The sequence below is a fragment of the Triticum aestivum genome, chromosome 5B (genome assembly GCF_018294505.1).
Source record: "Triticum aestivum cultivar Chinese Spring chromosome 5B, IWGSC CS RefSeq v2.1, whole genome shotgun sequence".
Taxonomy (NCBI): Eukaryota; Viridiplantae; Streptophyta; class Magnoliopsida; order Poales; family Poaceae; genus Triticum; species Triticum aestivum.
In genome coordinates, this window is record NC_057807.1 from 462,519,832 (window position 1) to 462,539,090 (window position 19,259).

A 19,259-nucleotide genomic window follows, 5' to 3' on the forward strand; every position below is an offset into this window, starting at 1 on the left:
AGAGCGAAGGCGCGAGGAGCGACAGTGTCCCAGCCAGAAAATGATGCGGTTCAAATGTGAATATGAATACCACCCCAAGCTCCCACGTGATATCCATTCCATCTTTTAATCCCGTCTATGTACAAATATTTACAGCGCCAGAATCAACTTGCACTTCTAAAGCAAGTATCTTCATCACCTCTTCCACCAAATGGGCGGTCCTACCTTGTATTCCAAATGGCTGGTCAGGGGAAATCTCCAAAATACCTACCTACGTCACAAGAACTTGTCTCACAAAATCAGTTGACATGTCAGCTTTAGTAACTAACAATTCAAGCACCGCTACGGGCCTTGGCTGCACACCTCAAGGCAGCCACAGTATTCCGCGGTCAGCGCATCATCATGTTAAAAGCTGCTAAAGGATCATCCACTACCACCTGCACGGATAACAATATTAGCTTCCGGTGAATGGCCAGCATAAACACCTGTAGTAAATGACGATGCCAGTATACACATTAACAGAAGTAAACATGATAGGAGTGCAAGTATGTTTATGGACAGATCTTCCAAGACTCGCAAGCAAAAAAAACAGCTCTGCATTTTGTTTCAGAAAACATAAGGTAGTATGATGAACTTGCCTTTGCTACATGGTCTCATTTTTGTTTCTTCTTAGGCTTCTTTGATGATATAAGAGCTGAGGAAAGTAAAGATTCAACGTCCTCCCTTTGACGCTTCCTCGCTGCAATTTGGTCCTTTTGACTAGTTATAGTTTGCTTAGCAGCTTGGCTTGTCGTGAGGTCCCGTATATGGCTGCTTGTTCCATCAAAATGTGATGAAACTGATGGATCCACCTGATTCGAGTTCCCAGATCTTGGTTGTTCAGTAAACTTCCTTGCCCCCTTGACCTTATTTTTCTTCATATCAGGGATTGTTGGTGGACCAGTACCACTGTTCCTATTTGCTAATTCCGAAACTGCGTCATGTTTAAGCAAGGAACCCTCTTTGTTTGAATTACTGAACCTTGGTGTTTCAGAAAACTTCCTTGCTCCTTTAGCCTTTTGTATCAAATTCTGCATTTCACGGTGTTGTGCTGATGAAGAACCATCATCCTGCTTGGCCGCTGATTTTACAACAGACTCATGTTTTGACGAACCCTTGATGGTTCCCATATCATTGTTTTGGTTGGCAGCCTTTTTGTCGTTATGATGTAACCTCACCTTGGGATTCTCAGATGGACCATGCTTAAATAAGGCCTTATCAGTTACCATATCAGCATTCCCATTAACAGGCTTATTCAATTCCCTTTGTCTTCGGACACGAGAGCCATCATGGGGATCCCCTGTTACCAACCTTTTAGCAAGCTCCAGCTGATTTACATCCTGCACGGACAACTTCTTTTCTGCCCCTTGCTTTCTTATCACCGAATCCTGATCAATATCTTGTTTCAATGAGCCCTTGGTAACTCTCATATCATCATTCTGCGTTCTCGCTTCATTTTCTTGACTCAATTTTCTCAAGGTGGAGGCTTCAGTTTTACGAGTCTTTTGATCCCAGCGTGATGCTTGTTTTGCCTGATCCTCACGTAAACTTTTACCTTTCTTTTCTGTAGCACTGTCAGCAAGTCTCACATGTTCTTTATGGAGTTGTGCATTGACTGTCCACGAATTTGTCATATCAGCCTTTTCATTTTCCTTCTGCTGCTTAAGGTGACTATGGGTAGTACCATGAACATTTTGAAAGATCAGACTATAGGGCTTCTGAACTGAGATGAGCATATTCCGTTCTTTAGCATTCTGTAATAAGGAAGCCCAGTGTGAATTTGTCTGCAATGTTCTTGCGTTACCAACTATCCATAGAGAAAACCTGGCACGTGTTAGCGCAACATTCATACGCCTAACATCTGCAACAAACCCAATGCTACGTGCTTCACCAGTGTGATGCCTGTCACCTGAGGAGTTGGAGGCTCTAACAGTTGACAACACCAAGATGTCAACTTCCCGACCTTGAAATCCATCCACAGTATTGATTTCCATCTCAGCAACAATTTCAGGCCCAAAAAAAGATGTGAACCTTGAACGCAGCAAGGAGAGTTGACTCCTGTACGGAGTTATGATCCCTATCTTTCTACAGGAGAAATCTGCTGGATATCTGTTCACAAAGCAAGTATAGAACCTCAGTTACCTGCAAAATAAGACCCCCTCCAGTAGGCAGTGAAACTGTGAAAGCAAAGACAATACTCTTACCTGTTCTTTAAAAATGACAGTATTTCAAGTGCTGCATCAGCTTCAAATTGATTAGAGAGTGATTGTGCAGCAGCACTTGTTCCAGAACGCTCACGACCATCGGCAATATCAAAGAACATGTATGGACCAAGACAACTGTGATCATGGAAAGGAGCTGATTTCTCAGCCTTCTGAGCACCATCCAGCAGTTTGTTTTCATAGAAATGCAACGACGGGAATCTGCTAATGTCAGGATGCATTCGGTACTGCAGACAATACAAAATAATAGAGGAGAAATTAGCATACGGCCTGCAGTTGATAGCTCTTCTCAGTTTTCACATACAAATTTAGTAATCCATTAAGAATTGCATACTCAAACAAGACACAGGAAATATGTATGGGCTATATTCATAACTTAAGAAAAACCTGCAGAGCTTGTTACTTGCAATCATGTTAATGAGGTTGCTATAGTTTTCACATAAAATTGTATAAGGTTGCTCATCATTGGAACCAGACCATTTTTAGGACATAAAACTAAAAAGATATGGCACATAGAAAACTAAAATCCAAGAATTACAACATAGTTTGGCATGCTCTTTAATAAGTAACATCCAGGAAAGTAGTAAATAGCCTACTTAGTGCCAATGAGGCAAAATGCTGAAGGTATGAATCTCAAGAACAGGACTCCTGAAAATCAACCATTTTAGTGATCCCAACATAGTAGATAAGATCTCTAAAAGGATTTTAACTGATTTTTAGTGGTCTTTCACTCCACTGAGAAGTTTACGGAGAAAGCATATGCAGGAGTTATGACTAACCTGTTTAGTGAGCATAATAACTGGATAACCAGCTCTTTGTAGGCGTTCAAACATGCTGCACTCATAGAGAAACTTGCTAGCCAATCCAGACATCACGGTAGCAGGTAGCTGCTTCGGATCACCAACCTTCAAAAGAGACATTACTAAGTAAGAGATAGCACTGTAATGTTGCTTCAAGGTGTAGCTAAAAAATATTGTATAATCAGAAATATCTTAAAAGAGAGCATGCTACCATTATGCACTTAGTTCCTTTCGACTTGAGTAGCTGAAGTGGAATCAAAGTTGCAGGCTCAAGAGCCTAAATATGAGTAAACCAAAAGAAGCTTAGTGTTTAGCATATAATAAATATTAAATATAAAGCTAGCTTGATTTGAAAGAGGACAGTTAGTATTGAGAGTCTGAGACCCCACCTGTGCAGCTTCATCGATAACAACAACATCAAACAAAGTTTGCTCAGAGAAATTCCCATATTTCTTAGCTGAAGCAGTTTCCGAGCAAACTCCGTAAATATCACCTCCACACCCACTGAGCGTTGTCACAACAATCTCTGCTTCTCCGAGAATTGACTTCCTTACCTTGTGCTTAAGAGACTTGTTTTCATCAGCTATTTTCTTTTCACGTGCATGAGCAGTGGCAAGTTCTGAAGAAACTGCCCTTTTCTGTGTATATAAAATATTGAGCTTTGCACCAATTGCTTCATCAGAAACTTCATCCATCTCATCTTCATCGGGCACAGAAGATCCAGTTTCTGTCTTATCACCCTCCACTAGTTTTCGCCGTGACTCATAATATCTAATTCTGTCTACAACCTTCTCCAACCTAGCCCTGAGTGAACCAGACGATTCGCCATCGGATGAAATTTTGGATTCATCATTAATCTTTAACTCGTCTGACAACCTTTGTTCAACAAGTGTGTCAATAAAGAAAGGAATTGAATTAGGATGAACTGTCTTTGCATTACCAACCCTCACTATATAAGGTCTATACAGCTTTCCTTCAGTATCATACAATCCATTACTGAGTCTTGACACAAGTTCATCAACTGCAGCATTTGACTGCGCACATATTAGAGCCCTTCCTCTTGAAAGGATGCCTTTTGAAAGCCGTTCTGTCCTCGGGTTTTCTCTCTGGGAATCCTTTATCTGTTGTTTAGCCAGGGCTGCATCCTGCCAAGCTCTAGCTACTGCAGCAGTTTGACTAATCTTTGTTCTTGGCTTGGTAAATTCAGCACTAGCCAGCGATTCATTTCTTGGTAAATTGTAAGAGTTGTCGGCATGTAAAGAAAGCAATGCACTCACGATCGCAACAATAGTTTTTGTTTTACCTGTACCTGCAGGAAACGCAAGCATAAAAGATTACCTTTTCTGGTGGCTAAACTTACTAAAAATTGTGAATAGGGATCAAAACGACAAACCTGGAGGGCCCTGAATAAGAGACAGATCACATTTTGTTTTCGAGCTTGCTGACCCAATGGCAATACTTACAGCTTGGAGCTGGCTGTCATTGTAAGAAGACTTCAATACTTTCCGCAGAGGGCGTGCAAGTTTATCAAGATACACTTTTACAGATTCATGGTTGGTTGCAGTACATGAAACAGGATTCAGGATTACTGGAAGCACTGGGATGTCATTTAATGATGAGAGAGCACTGAATTCTCGGAGTTGAGGAGTCATGCTCAAAACCCGATTCAAGAACCATTTACTTCTTTCAACAAGAAGCCGTTTCACTTTATTTAAACGTGGAATCTCATTCGAGAGGTAGAACTTTATTACAATAATTAAAGCCTTATTTTTGTCACTCTCACGCCGATCCACCTAGAGAACAGTAAATACATTAGGAAAGACCTACAAAATTAGGTTATTAGAACATTGAACTTTTGTGCGCAACAGTAATACCTTTCCAAGCACATGGACTTGCTGACCAGAGCTTTTCAGTGGATCCTTGGTAAGCAGTATTAGATCATTCTCTATACACCCTTTAGATTTGACACACACTGTGTTCTCAGCACGCCCACGAACAACAAGAAACTCATCAACTCTTTCAACTGAGAGTATAGAAATAGAGCCGCACATCATATCTTCAGGAGGGGTTTCAACATAAGCATTCTGCAACTGAGCTTTGAACTCTTCTATAACAAGTGGCTGGAAAATCTCAACATATTGAACTTGTGAATCAAAGCAGACAGGAATTTGTTTTAAAGCAGGTTTCTTTACTGTCTCTGAAGAAGATAGCCCGACAATAGCAAAGTAATCCATTTCCAATATATTCTTAAACCAACTGTCCAGCTTAGGAGGACTAAAACGTCGGAAACTGGTATCCGATCTACCAGAAGACTGTCTCCTTTCAGCAGGCAACTGAAGTTGAACTATTTGCCTTTTAGGAATTAATATGGCAGACTTTGTTACACGAATTTGTGGTCTTCTGTAATTATCAAGTGCATGCTCTAAGGGATCATCTTCATCATCAGATATATCTCTGAAAATTGACTTAAATTTGCATACATCCGATGACAAATTTGGACGGGATGGTTGAGTAGTGGCGCTAACAGATGATTTAACCTTGTTTGGTAAAAGGGAAGTACTATTTTTATTGGCTGGAACACTTGGCATCTTTGTTCCACCTAATCCTTTTGAGGCAGCACGTGTGCCTCTATTCTCCGTCGATACAGGTCTTGAAGAGGCACTAACATCACTACGTGTCTGCTGTTTTAAGAACACATGTTTATCTTCAACTGGCATTGTTTGTACAGAGGGATTTTTTAACAGATCGGAAGCAGTAAATCCGTCATTCTCCTTCACTGAAGACAAAACCTCCTCACCAATGACATCATCTGTAGGCAAATTTTCTTCACTGTCCGAAAGAAGAATTATGTGTTCGGTGTCTGACGCGTGAGAGGGCTTCATGGTCTCAAGATTGTCCCGACCAGTATGTCTCTCCTGATCTGCGTGCCTAATCAGAGAAGGAATGGTTTCAACTGATTTTGTGGGCACCTTCTTGAACACCGCAAGATTAAGATTAGAAATTCTCCCTTTAAGTTCATCCATATCAATTACATCTGAAAGGAAGATAAAAGTAATTACCAAACATTTGGTGAAACTAGTAAAGTCCAGAATGCAATTTAAAAACATAAAGTTCTAACCGTGTGAAATGGTATCACCAAGATCTTCAATGTAGCGTTGAATGGTGTCACCATGTGAACCCTTTAATATTTTAAATAAAGATAGCATGCACTGTTTCCAGTGTCTGCTGATCACAAGCAGAGATGATTTCCCCCAGTTAATCAAGTGAAAAAGCCATGTCATATCACTAGGGTCCGGAACCATTGTCATCATACTGAATGGCTCAGCACAATATGAGTTGACTCTGCTGTAGACTAGGGGAAGCAACTCAAGCACTCGAACACATGATATCTGAAACAAAACTGCAGATATGAAGAGGCAAAAAAAAAAGGATACACCTACTGATGTTAAAGATATTACTGCCGTACATATGTACCTGACATTGTTTGGTATTTATTAGCTCCTCTCCCTTTATCAGGCACGTGGAAATTAAAGGCCAGAGAGTTGCTGAAAGCAAAGTGCTGAACTTCTCCCAGGAAATAATATCTACAGCATGTTCTGGTGGGGTAATTGGTACATTTGAAAATGGTTGACGCAAGAAACCACCTTCAGAAGGTTTTGCTGGCTGTGGAATTGAAGGCTGTTGAGCAATGTCCTCCTTGACTAATTTGCATATGACAAAAAACAAGTGATGAAGACTATGAAAATCTGCCAAAAGTGACTGCCTTTCCACCTGGAATTCCAAAGAAGGAATTATCATGATTATTTTCAGCTTCAACAGAAAACATTGACAGAATGGGGTAAAAAGCAAGGGATAAGTTAGCATGTTCCCTCAATCCCCAAAACTGAACAACGCTATATTCCTTCATAACTTGGAAACAATCAAGACACTTCGAAACATTAAGTAAATCTTAGCATGTGGTTCAAGTCAAGGTTCGGTTTCCTGCCGCAGCATTAACCGGTGCCCTACACTTCTCAAACACGCACACAAATTGTGTCATTTTGTATTAGAAGAAAATGTCAAGATGATGCCAGATTTCTTATATTGACTTCAAATGTTTTATACCAGTCTTAAAGTTTATTTAAAATTCAAATATGAACCTTTATATTTCAAAACTCAAATAGTCTGGAAGTGTCCACAACTCCACATCCCCTCCCTCTTCCTCTTTTTAGAACATATATGTGATAACCTCATTTTTTTTTTGTCAGCAAGAAATGCTCACCGTGTTCTGCAAACAAGTATAAGAGATACTAGAATACAGGTTTAGGAATGTATTGCTGCGCGGCATTTAGTTCCACAACCACACCATGTCATCTATTTGTTGTGTCGCAAGACTTTGTTCTTGTTGATGGTTGCGACTTGGATGTGTGCATCCGAAGTTGGCTGTTGTTTTGACTTCTCACAACCATGACAAGTTGGAACACAAAAGCTAGTTGCCGGTTTGAGTTTTCAGAGAGATCTGTATTAGCATCTAATGACATCTGTTCCTGAATGATTTAATCATTCTATTCAAGTTAGCAATGTTATGTTGGCCAGCCCATCAAAATGGAATATTGTGCCTTAATTAGGGTCCTAGTTGATTAAGCAAGTTTGTTAGCAAAGAGTTGAATCAGTTTAGAGATGGTATTAAAGCTTGAAGACTTACCAGCTTGACGATCAAGTCTGGTCTACTATATAAAGGGAACGACCCCTCTCAATAAAGCAGAGAAGAATATTGTCGTTTACTTCTATCTACTTTACAGTAATTAGGGCTACTCAGCAGTAGATCCTACCAGCAAGATCTGTGTACAAATATTCCGAGTTGTTTACAAGGTTTTTTAGATCATATGCAGTTATGCGCTGGCTTATAGTCGATAATCAGATAACTACCGCCTGGTAACTCATACTATTCAATTCAAATTTGGAATTTTGATCCATCGCTAAGCCAGAACCAGCTTGGAAGCAACCAGGTGAAATATGAAACCTCAGTTTATGCTCCAATTCCAAACTAGTTCCAATGACTAAAAAATAATATAGTCAAACATTACCAGCTGCACTGCATATCTTAGACCCACGAAAACAGCAGACAGTGAAGATGCACTCGAGCACAGAAATTGAAGCCCAGGAGTCAAACCCCGTGCTTGGGATACATGTTCCATGACAGCCCTCCCTGCTTGCCGCACATTCTGCATCAAGTACAATACTGAGTAATGCACTACTGCTAAATACTTATATGTACCAGGGATAGTATGGAAGACAATGGTAATGCTCTTACATCATTGGGATCAACTAGTGCCAAAATCAAGCTTTCCGCCATCATTGGTTCCCATGTCCATTGCTTTTGAAGCCCACATTGCTCAATTTGCATGATGACACGGATTGCAAATCTAAAAGATATTAATATCATGTAAGCATGATATACCAGGGAAATTTAGGGCTTAAGGTTTACAATCAGTAAAAGATATAACATGGCAATCTTGATATAATTCAGGAACACAAACTCAGATCACAAGGGATGAAACAGCGATCAACAAAATGGAGCCAACCTTTTAAATATTCTCAATAACAGGGTACCAAATTTTGACACCTTGAGAGTATTGATGCAATCCTTCCCACCTCCACCATCATCAGCACCATTTGGAACTTGCCATGAAAATGTTGACGAGACTTCTCCAGCATGTGACGATAACCAATCATTTACAGGCACTGACAAGTCCATAGCTAACCCAGGCTCCAAAATAGAAATATGAGATAGAGCCCAAAACACTGCTTTCGAAAAAGCCATAGGCAGTTTAGAGGGTTCCAACTGAACCATTACCAGATACCATAACAAAGGGACACATGTCCAATCCTTGCATCCCCTAAATGTCAACTTGTTCAGAGCTCTGAAATCACTCCAACAGCTGTACTCCTTTTCCGCGGTATCATCGGCAAAAGGCAATTCATCCTCGTCCTCGACAAACATGACAGAGTTGCTTGAATCACCCTTTGTGGCAGACTCATACTTCAGTTTAAAGGAAATCAAGGCAGAAGCATCAGAAACTATGAGAATATTGATGAGATCAAACGCAGGTTGACGCAGAGAACTATGCAAGGATGTATCATTTAACGAGCATATCAAAGATGGTCCCCTGTTTCACAAAATCAAGGTCAGTGGATGCCAGGCGACAAACAGAAAAACTAAGCTGGCCTCAAAATAGGTATAAAGAGTGGAATGCCAGAAGCAGTCTGCTAGAAATAAGTTAGTGATCTTCTCAAATTTAATCAGGGAGCAATGACATTGGGGAAATGCATGTACTTTCAAACAACAATTTTTAAACAGTAAGTAAAAAACTAAGGCTCTGCATTCTGCTAATATATTAAAATGTCATCTCCAACAGTTTGTTATGTCTAAGGCTAATTAGAGAAGACATTTAACATACTTGAATTACATTTTTCAGATTGGTAGGAATTGCCAGTATGATTGCTGTCTACAACTATTAGTTAATAATCCCTCGATGCGTATTGTTGGCGGCAGTACGCTCACCATCAGGCAACATGGCTTGTTGGGTCTGGCAGGAACATTTTAGATAAGTTTTGGGTATGGATGGTTTGACAATTGAGACAAATAGTAGTATGATCTTTTAGAACATGTAGTAAAACTGCTTTTAGTCCGTAACAAGTACCAATGTGTGGGCATCATGCTATTTATTTGAGATTTCACAGACCACAGATGGAGATTTTAGAAGCCTGATTGTCATCAGTACGTGATATGTTGGAAACCAGGGCTAGCTATAATACAACAATATAATACTCGCACAGCAGAAACATAATTAACAGCACAAGAATTCTACGAACCACCGGTGTATGGCATAAAAAGGCTTCAACGAACTATTAGATTGTGTCACACCCTCTACACTCATAGTAAGTGACCTAATAGATTGTGTCAAAGTCTCAAAGATAAGTACTGTTTGGTCATTACCACATATGGGCACATTCCGAGGCTGGGCAAGGAGGGTTCATTGTGTAGCCTCTTTGCACAATAAGAAGAGCAATCTGGAAGGAAATAGGTAAAAGGTATCAATAGCGTCAGGTAATAATCGTATATAATATATGCACTACCAGTAACCAAAATTACGTCCAATCAATAAAGTTTGAACTGTTAAGAAATGTATTTGCTGGCTAGATCTAGATCATTTCGTGCGGCTATTGATCATACTGTTCATACTATAAGGATAATATTACATCAAACAATGTAGCAGCATGGCATCACCATTTCTTAGAATCCCACAAGTATGTGAGCAGCTGTAAATGCATAGCATAAAAGCTTTGTGCCTATTCTGACATGAATCTACATTGTTTCTATTATGATTTCATCAGACATGCCACTTTCAAAATTAATGATCTAGGCACTGAAAAGAGGACTTTCTTGCATATTGGAATGTATAGCTGGTATATAAAACATTTCAAATTTGGTGCATAAATTTGTATGAATATATCATGCAAAAGAAGGTTAATTTTATTATGAAATTTTTAGAAACAGACAGAGTTCATGTACACAATATCTATACAATGTAATCTCAACAATGCACAACTAAGAAGCACTACATCAATACAATAAACAGTTAGCTTGCCAACATAGGTGGCATAGCCTGCACATATTTGAGAAGGACTTGAATGACGCACAAGAAATTGTAGAACTACTCTTTTTGAGGAAAAACTGTAGAGAAGGCCCCTATAGTGTAATGTAAAGCGCTCACACATCCTAAGGTTTAAGTTTGACCGAGAACTGGACCAACATAATGTTATGCAACACAAAGGTGATATCATCAGAAAATGCTTCGGAATACAAGTCTAATAATATGATTTGTGTCACATAAGACATAACCCACATTTCATCGGTGTGATTCTCCGTGAAACTTGAATCCTAGACGTGTGTGCCTCATATTTTTGAAATAGAGGGGGTAATATTATAAAAAGAAAAGACTATATGTACAAGGCAAAGGGGATGTGGAGGAAGTGAAGAGCAAGGCTGGGACTGAACTATGAAACAGCAGAAGAATCAGTCAAGCCCTTGAGGAGGGTTGTAGACCCCCATGACTCTAAGAGATTGAATACGAAACTCTTTTCTGGCAGGTGCGACAAAGATATAACACTAGGGGGAATATTGTCGGAGATGCACTCCTTTGCTTCCAAATACGCAAGAGGCTCATCAAGAGTTTCCATGTCTACTAAGCACATTTAGTAGATCATTACTCGATCCCCACTAAATGCCACTCTGATTCCAGCAATTGTAGAACTACTCGAAATGGTTCATAGCTAGTCCTAACTGGTTCATGTGGATTAGACGAATAGTTATTTCTATGGTGGATGGATAGTGGTTACTGATCCCATAAAATAAAATAAAGGTTCCAAAGACACTTCTATTGATCCTTTTGACCACCCACTTCATCACCAGATGCAGTGAATTCCATACCACACTCGGCAGAGTTACAAATATGATCGACTGTAAAAGTATTGAGGTAGATCATACTTCATTTGTTCCAAAATCACTCACTCGTTTAGGTCTTTCAAAAGAGAACGATGAATTAATACAACAGTCCACCACACGACGTTGGTGTGAAATATATGCTCAGCCATCAATCAAACACAGTTCATTTAATGTGCTAATGTTGTTGCTCCTTTATTGCCTCCCCATTATCTAGCCGTTAATTATATTATTTGCAGATTAGAACTACTCCCTCCGACCGGAAATACTTGTCATCAAAATGAATAAAAGGGGATGTATCTAGATGTATATTAGTTCTAGATACATCCCTTTTTATCCATTTTGGATGACAAGTATTTTCGGACGGAGGGAGTATAACTTCAAAACCCAGAGCGATATTCAAATAGTCCAAAGTCTCAAACAAGCTATTGATAGCCAGAAAAATAATGAGGCAATACAAGAACATAAGTTTCTGCGAGCATTTGCATTGAATTTTTAAGAATTAAAGAAGTAAAGAGCCATCAAAAGAAGTTAACCTTAGTAGCATTTTTTCTCATCAGTGCACTGAAATTACTACTCCGAGTTACTTGATGAAGAAGAAAATACAGAATATTCCTCCGTTGCTTCTCATGTTCGCCATCTTGTAGAGCTTCAAGGGACTGCATAATGCACAAAGGAATTAACTTATCATAATTCATCAAGATGTGGAAGATAAGAGGGTCACTTCATAACGAAAGAGCAACAGACATGCCTGAAGAAACGGGATGAAAAGATCAAAAATTTCTTTGTGACTTTTCTCATCTCGAGTGTGAAAACACTGGCCCAATAATGTGTTCCGAATAACACTAGGTGATAGCGTTGTTCTCAACCAAAGTTTGCAGCCTAAAACAAAGGTGCGTAGTTATGCAAAGGTGCAGGCTTATAGCATACTCATAGGCCATCAGGAACTCAATAACTACACTTACCAAGCATTTCAAATGATGCTTTGAGGCAACTAACAGCACATGATAAATCGAATCCGTCATCACTGACATGGTTAAGTACAATATTCAGGAAGATAGGGTATTTCTCCAAGATTCCATCTTCAAAAGCAGGTGCCTCGAGAAATCCAAGGCTGCAGACATACCCAATATATTAACAGATGCAATATCTATTATACTAGTCATGCAATTCATGTGTTAAACTTACATACAGTGATTTAAATCCAAGCCAAACATCAGCCCTTTGGAGCTGCACCCTGGGCCTTGAAGATTCTGGAGTAGATGGAAGAACTTCAGCATCCAAGAAATTGATATACTTTTGCAGTAAGGGTTGCAGTGGTTCCAGGTCAACCGCTTTCCTGCAAATGATTGATAAAGCAATTACAGACAGTATATAGTTATTATTTATTAAAATCAGACAGTGTTATGCCAAACCCAAAATGCTTATCCTGAAAGGATAGTTTTAGCACTTGATCAAAGTCAACTACTCATGTTGAGTTAAACAGGTGAGATTTCACCAAATTTAAGACTCTTTATTAGATTAATAGAATTAATGTTCTAGGCTGTCGAAGGTTGTGTAAAAGACAAGAAAGTCATACAGAAAAGTATGCTTTTGAAGGGCATATAACCAGATAGGAAAGAAGCATTTGGATATTGGAGAATATATCATATAATATTTCCTCCGTTCCCAATATAGTGTGTATATCAGCATTAATAATATCGAATAAATACAATATAAAAATATGTTTCATGGTCTATCTAATGATACATCTATACGCACTATATTTTGGAACGGAGGGAGTACATTATATTTGTGAATTTGGTCTTGGCAACATGTCCTGAAAGAAAAATTGGTAGCACTACCACCTATCTTAATTATTGTGAGGCACTAAAAATAACCAATACATGAAAGGAGATTAGTTTCCTTAAGCTTAGTTTTTGTTGTTAGCCCGTTACCTACCCAGCACTGTCTAATATAGAAATTCAATTTTAGACAATATAGAGAAGATATGTATGAACAAAATGCACTTTCCACAAGATACTCACCTTAATAAGAACAATACATTGATTTGGCATGTTGTCATATTTCATTTAGGGCTGGTACCTCTTAAGGGCTTGAGAAGTACAGACTAACATGGATTTCAAGACTGCAAGTGTAAGGTTTATTAACAACTATGACCAAACCAAAAACAGGATCATCAACCACATGCTTGATAGCTCTGGGCACAGTTTATTACTTTTGCCTAGTTAAAGCCTACTCCCTCCGTTCGGAATTACTTGTCACAAAAATGAATGTATCTACAACTAAAATACATCTAGATACATTCATTTTTTGGATGAGTAATTCCGAACGGAGGGAGTACATTCCACAACAACTTCTGTGAATCAAAACGATTATGAAAATGACAGGTACGTCACCTTAATTTCCCCATGGATCGGGATAAGCGAAGACCAATAGCCCGAGCTTTACCACTTTTGAAGAAAAGTAATGCGTAAACACCCTGCAATGTAAGTTTAACCATGGTGTGAGAAACTATATTTCAAGCAATGAGCAAAAAATAATTGGTGAACACCCTACTTGATTGTTTGAAACGACTGAGTGAGACATTACTTGTAGTGTTATGAGCATACATCAATGGAAAGAAGCAACTTACAGGATATTGCTGATTAGTTGAAAGGCTCACTTCATATGATTCATCAATTGTTTCAATGAACTTCTGGAACTGATTAGCCAGTGATTGGTCATCTAATAGAACAGGATACATCAAAACCTGTAAATAGATTAAAACAACAGTTTACCATGATAGCCGTGAAACTTAAGCCTGAAAACTATGTGACTGTTTACACAAAGAGATATGATTCATCGTATACTGATTTTGACCACTTTGCATATCAAAAATCAGCTAATTTCGTAAGTACAGAACTTTCAAAAAAAAACTACACATCGGTGCATAAAAACAGCCCTCTGTATGGCATGCGCTGAGCATTTCATGTGGGGCTCTTTAGATGCTCGTCTTACATATCTTAAAAGCAATTAGGGAGAAAAACAATGCTGAATAAATACTAGTGTGGGTAGATATTCTCCAATAGCGCTGTCACTGGTGTATGGTTACAAAGGCATACTTCATGCTGATATTTGTCAGAAAAATAAGCCTGGCAATAAAATTTATAGATATGTTTCACAGGGCAATCGGTACTGTTAATGTTGCATAAGAGGAGGGGGGGGGGGGGGGGGGGGGGGGGGAGTATAACATAAATGGAACATACTTCGAACATTATGCAAACAACTTCTGCACCATGACAGGAAGGGTCATATTCCTTGAGCTGAATCATTGCATTTATCTTTTCTAGGTGCTTCGTAACCCTCTCTTCATCAAGATGCCGTAATACTTTCTGGAGGGGGTCAATACTACCTGACCGACATTCAATATCAAAAGATTCCTGTGCCTGGTGGTGTTCACACACACACTGTGTACAAATGCCCAGTTCTTGAGAAATCCGTGACCATATTGTTCTAACGAGTGAGTTTTCCTGCTCATCAAAGTAACCATGGAACATTTCTAAAAAAAGTCCCATAATATCAGCATATCCACACCAAATATGCTCTTCTTTTGGCAAACTTTCTAGAAAATCAAAACAATGTGAAAACCTGCAGGTGATTCAAGAAATCAAGTTAGGTTTTGTTAGGATCATCAGAGAAATTATCAATTTTATAAAGAGTACCATCAACTAGCTACTCCCTCCATTCCACATACGAATTCAGTGATATAATTTTTGCTCCCGCCGCAGTCGGTCTCGTTGGTTAAATTTACAGTCAAACTTGGATCTTGGGAAGCGCGGGCGCACTACATTGTGGAATGGAGGGAGTACTGAAATAGATGAGAAACTCTTGACTCCAAAAATAAGGCACGTTGCAGGGAAAAGAACAAATTCACCCATTTCCACTATTTTTGGTGTACCAATGCAAGTCAGTTCCCAGTATAGACCACCAAGACTTCAACCAAAGTAACACGACACAATTTCTTCACAACTGCACAAACTCAAGCCTCTATCAAGATATAGTTCAAGCTGCTTTCTTAATTTAGAAAAAATTAGCAACGTTAGTTTTGCTTTCCTGAAAACACCATTAACAGAAGTACATAAACAAGAACTCATGATACGTGGGATGGAGTTGACAAGTTGAATCTAGATCCTTGAATTTGGTATCCAAAGTGGTATATTTTTGGAGTATTCTATTAGTTGATGGCCAGCTATGACATTTCGAATTTCAAATTAATCTCCCTACTACAAGAAATTCTATAGTCAAACCCAACAAGTCTACATTGTAATCATTCAGTTTTGCATATCAGAAGCTCATGTACAATATATCATTTGGACTCCAAACTTGGTGCCCACAGGACTACTTTTGTGCGCATTGTAAATCTGCTAAACAATGTGATCTCCAAACTCCAAAGTTCACAATTCCTATCAACACAAAATAGTACCAGTAGACTTCCAAAAGTACGAATTCCACAGTATCAATGCTCCTACTCGCATTGTCAACAAACTCTGAAGTCTGCAGGAGTTCTCATCGCACAGCATAGGCGCATAGCTAGCTCTATCTGTGTTACCTAATCCAACCGAGAACCGACCAAATAAATTCAGAGACTCGCCCCTATGCAGCTTAAGCTGCCTAATCCCCATCAGCGCAAGCATTACTACTGCATTGCATTGCTCATCCCAACCGGCGGTACCCTAAACCTGGGCCGCGACCACTAAACCCGCGCGATTCATTCGTGAAGCGGGGAGCGACTAGGGGCGGAGGGCCGTACCACTGCTCCTTGGCCTGGTTGAGGCGGCGGCGGCGATGGTTGGCCGCGGACGGGTCGCCGCGGTCGTCGTACGCCTCCTCGTCCTCCTGGATTCCGCGCCACTGGTCGAGCAGCAGGCCCCGCCGCGCCGCCCCCATCGCCGCGTGCGGCGGCGGGTGATCGGCGGCGGGACGGCCGGGGGTCTCTTCGTAGGGTTCCGGTGGTGGTGGTGGCGGCGATGCCGCGCGCGCGAGACACGAGACGGAAACGGCGGAGCGGGGCTTCGGAGCCGAAATGCGATTAAAGGAAAAGAAAATCGATTGTGACTAGAAAAGTTTATAGAGAGTCGGCGGTGCGCCTCGCAGATTTCCTGGTGTTTTCGGTGCTCCGAATTGTTGGGGAAATTTTACGTCAGGAGGCGCTGCCGCCCAGGGTCACCTCGTGGGGAAAATCCCTTGTTGCACTATTACGGCAAACGGCAGCCCCATCCCGCATGATTGCCCAGCATTTACAACCTCGACACGTCATAATGGATTAGTACCACTAGTCACATTTGTTGCAAGTTAGTATCAACTCTCGGACTAAGGGGGTGTTTGTTTTCAGGGACTTTTTGATGCAGGGATTAGAAAAAGTCCCTAACAAACCAAACAGGGTGGGACTTTTTTGAGACTTTTTGCTAAAAGTCCTTAGAAGCACCTCCTTGAGAGTCTTTTTCAAAAAATCCCGAGGACTAGAAAAAGTCCTAGGACTAGAGAAACAAACACCACCTAAGTGTTGCAAAACGGTTTGACAGCCGTATAAGCACGTATCGTCGTGTATCTGATTGAGCGGCCCCACCTGTCAGGTGACACGCTGGCCAACCCACGCGCGTCGCTCCGCTGAGTACGACGAAGCCGGCTCGGACGTTGTAACTGGCTGGGCCGGGTCGAACCGAGCCACCCACCGCACCCTCTTCCTCGGTTCGCCGCCTCGCCCTCGTCTCTCCCATTCGTCACCGCTCGTCCCGCAGTCCACTGCCACCACTGTCGCGCCATGGTGTTCGAGGATGAGAGCAGCAACGACTCCAGCCTGCAGTACATCAACTCCTCCAACAACGGCATGCAGTACCAGGTCAGTGGTAGAGGTAGGGTTAGGGTTAGGGTTAGGGTTTCTGATTTGGGGATTTGGGGATTTGGTTGATTGATTTGGCGTTTTTGGTTTATTTTGCTCCTAGGGACGGATTCAAGAGGGGGCGAGACCCCCCCCCCCCGACGATTGCATCGCCCCCTTGATAGCGATCAATTTGCTCGCTAAATTTTCTCCCTGTAACTGCATGTTGCTTGCTTCGCGCCCCCCCCCCCTATGGGTTCCCTTAGCCAGGGCCCGCGTATTTTTTTCCAAGAAATTGCATGCAAAAGGCCCAAATTCCAGAAAATGAATAAAAGGAAGCAGCCCAAAGCAATACACCCATACGCACAGTTTAGATCTCCTCCAATCACCCCTTCAAAAAAGATCTCATCTAATCGCTTCTTTTCCAATCTGCTTCTACGTTCGAGGCTGCCGCCGGCAGCCAACCGCCTGCTAGATCGTCTATCGAATCTCTCCGTCGAGAAAGGAAGAGGATATGCAAGTGCCTCTTGTTGATCTACAGTACATTCTGGCCGGCCGGCCGTCTTTCAAATAAACCAAAACTTTGGTTTGACCAAAATTCTGGTCGGCCGGCTACATTTCTTCTCCAAAATTTTGGTTTGGTTTGACCAATTAGATTAATTTTTTCTTGCAACGGGAAGAGGTGCTTTGTGATGGGTTCGATCTTGCGGTGCTCAACCTCAGTGACAGAAGGAGACATGACACGCATGTATCATTGCCATTAAGGATAAAAAGATGGGTTATATTCCTACATGAATAGATCTTGTCTACAACATGTCATCGTTCTTATTGCATTACTCCGCTTTTTCATGAACTTAATACAGTAGATGCAAGCTGGATAACGGTTGATGTGTGGAGTAATAGTAGTAGATGAAGGTAGGAGTCGGTCTACTAGTCTTGAACATGATGCCTATACATGATCATTACCTTGGATATTGTCATAATTATTTGATCTTCTATCAATTACCCAACAGTAATTTGTTTACCCACCATATGTTATTTTTTTGAGAGAAGTCTCTAGTGAAATCTACGGCCCCCGGGTCTATTTCCTATCATATCAAAACCCAAAAATACCTTGTTGCAATTTTTTAATTTTCATTTTGTGTTTTTGCCAGATCTATTTATCAAATCCCATACAATTTAATCTATCTCAATATCGAGGAGGGATTGACAACTCCTCTTACGTGTTAGGTTGCAAGTATTTGGTATTTGTGTGCAGGTGTTGTTTGCATGGTGTTGTTTGGTTCTCCTACTGGATTGATAACCTTGGTTTGTAACTGAGGGAAGTACTTACGTTTGTTGTGTTGCATCCTCCTCTCCTCTTCGGGGAATTACCAACGCAGATACAAGCAATCATTTGGCAAGGAGCATAGTTAGCAGTGGAGATGCTCATTGTCTAGTCATTTAGTAGTATTGATGCTCACTGGAACATGTTGTGTAGGCATGTGCTCATGCATTTTTCTGTGTAGTTAAATTGGCCACTAGATGTTAGTGTTAGATTTGGCCAGGAGCTTAGTTAGTAGTGGAGATGTTGATTGTTTAATTGAGGCAATTAGGTGATTCACTAGAGTATGTGCTCAAAGTTGAGTGTTTTATAGCTGTTGTTCTTTATTGTTTATTGTAGCAGAATTTGTCTTGGAGCTTAGCTTGCAGTAGAATTATCATTCTTTAGTTGGCCACATGCCTAGGTTATAGTTGTTGTGATGTTTCTTGATGTTTAAAGTTTGCCATTTGGAAATTGGAATTTTGTAGAGAGTAACAATATAAGTATTTGCTATATTGCAGGAAGGTCAAAATTATGGTTTTCTTGGGTGGGTTAACCTAGAGCGGCCTCC

General features: G+C 40.5%; 1 protein-coding gene across 3 annotated transcripts; it reads right to left on the reverse strand.

The window, feature by feature from the left end:
• Positions 1–63: 63 nt before the first annotated feature.
• Positions 64–16,706, reverse strand: LOC123112482 (uncharacterized). 3 transcript variants are annotated; one of them, XM_044533470.1, is made up of 22 exons: positions 16,318–16,706; positions 14,774–15,155; positions 14,161–14,277; positions 13,925–14,007; positions 12,718–12,864; positions 12,491–12,639; positions 12,277–12,407; positions 12,062–12,184; positions 10,020–10,093; positions 8,605–9,189; positions 8,334–8,445; positions 8,107–8,244; positions 6,515–6,811; positions 6,159–6,429; positions 4,915–6,074; positions 4,434–4,833; positions 3,430–4,349; positions 3,252–3,317; positions 3,020–3,145; positions 2,223–2,467; positions 618–2,127; positions 64–416 (listed from the first exon to the last, which is right to left on the reverse strand). In XM_044533470.1, the coding sequence occupies exons 1-21, from the start codon at positions 16,452–16,454 to the stop codon at positions 633–635; spliced, it is 7,158 nt and encodes a 2,385-aa protein (XP_044389405.1). In that variant the 5' UTR covers positions 16,455–16,706; the 3' UTR covers positions 64–416; positions 618–632. The 3 variants fall into 3 exon arrangements, with proteins under 3 accessions (XP_044389405.1, XP_044389406.1, XP_044389408.1); XM_044533471.1 differs by having other exon boundaries at positions 64–464; XM_044533473.1 differs by lacking the exon at positions 16,318–16,706 and having other exon boundaries at positions 12,714–12,864; positions 14,774–15,007.
• Positions 16,707–19,259: the final 2,553 nt, after the last annotated feature.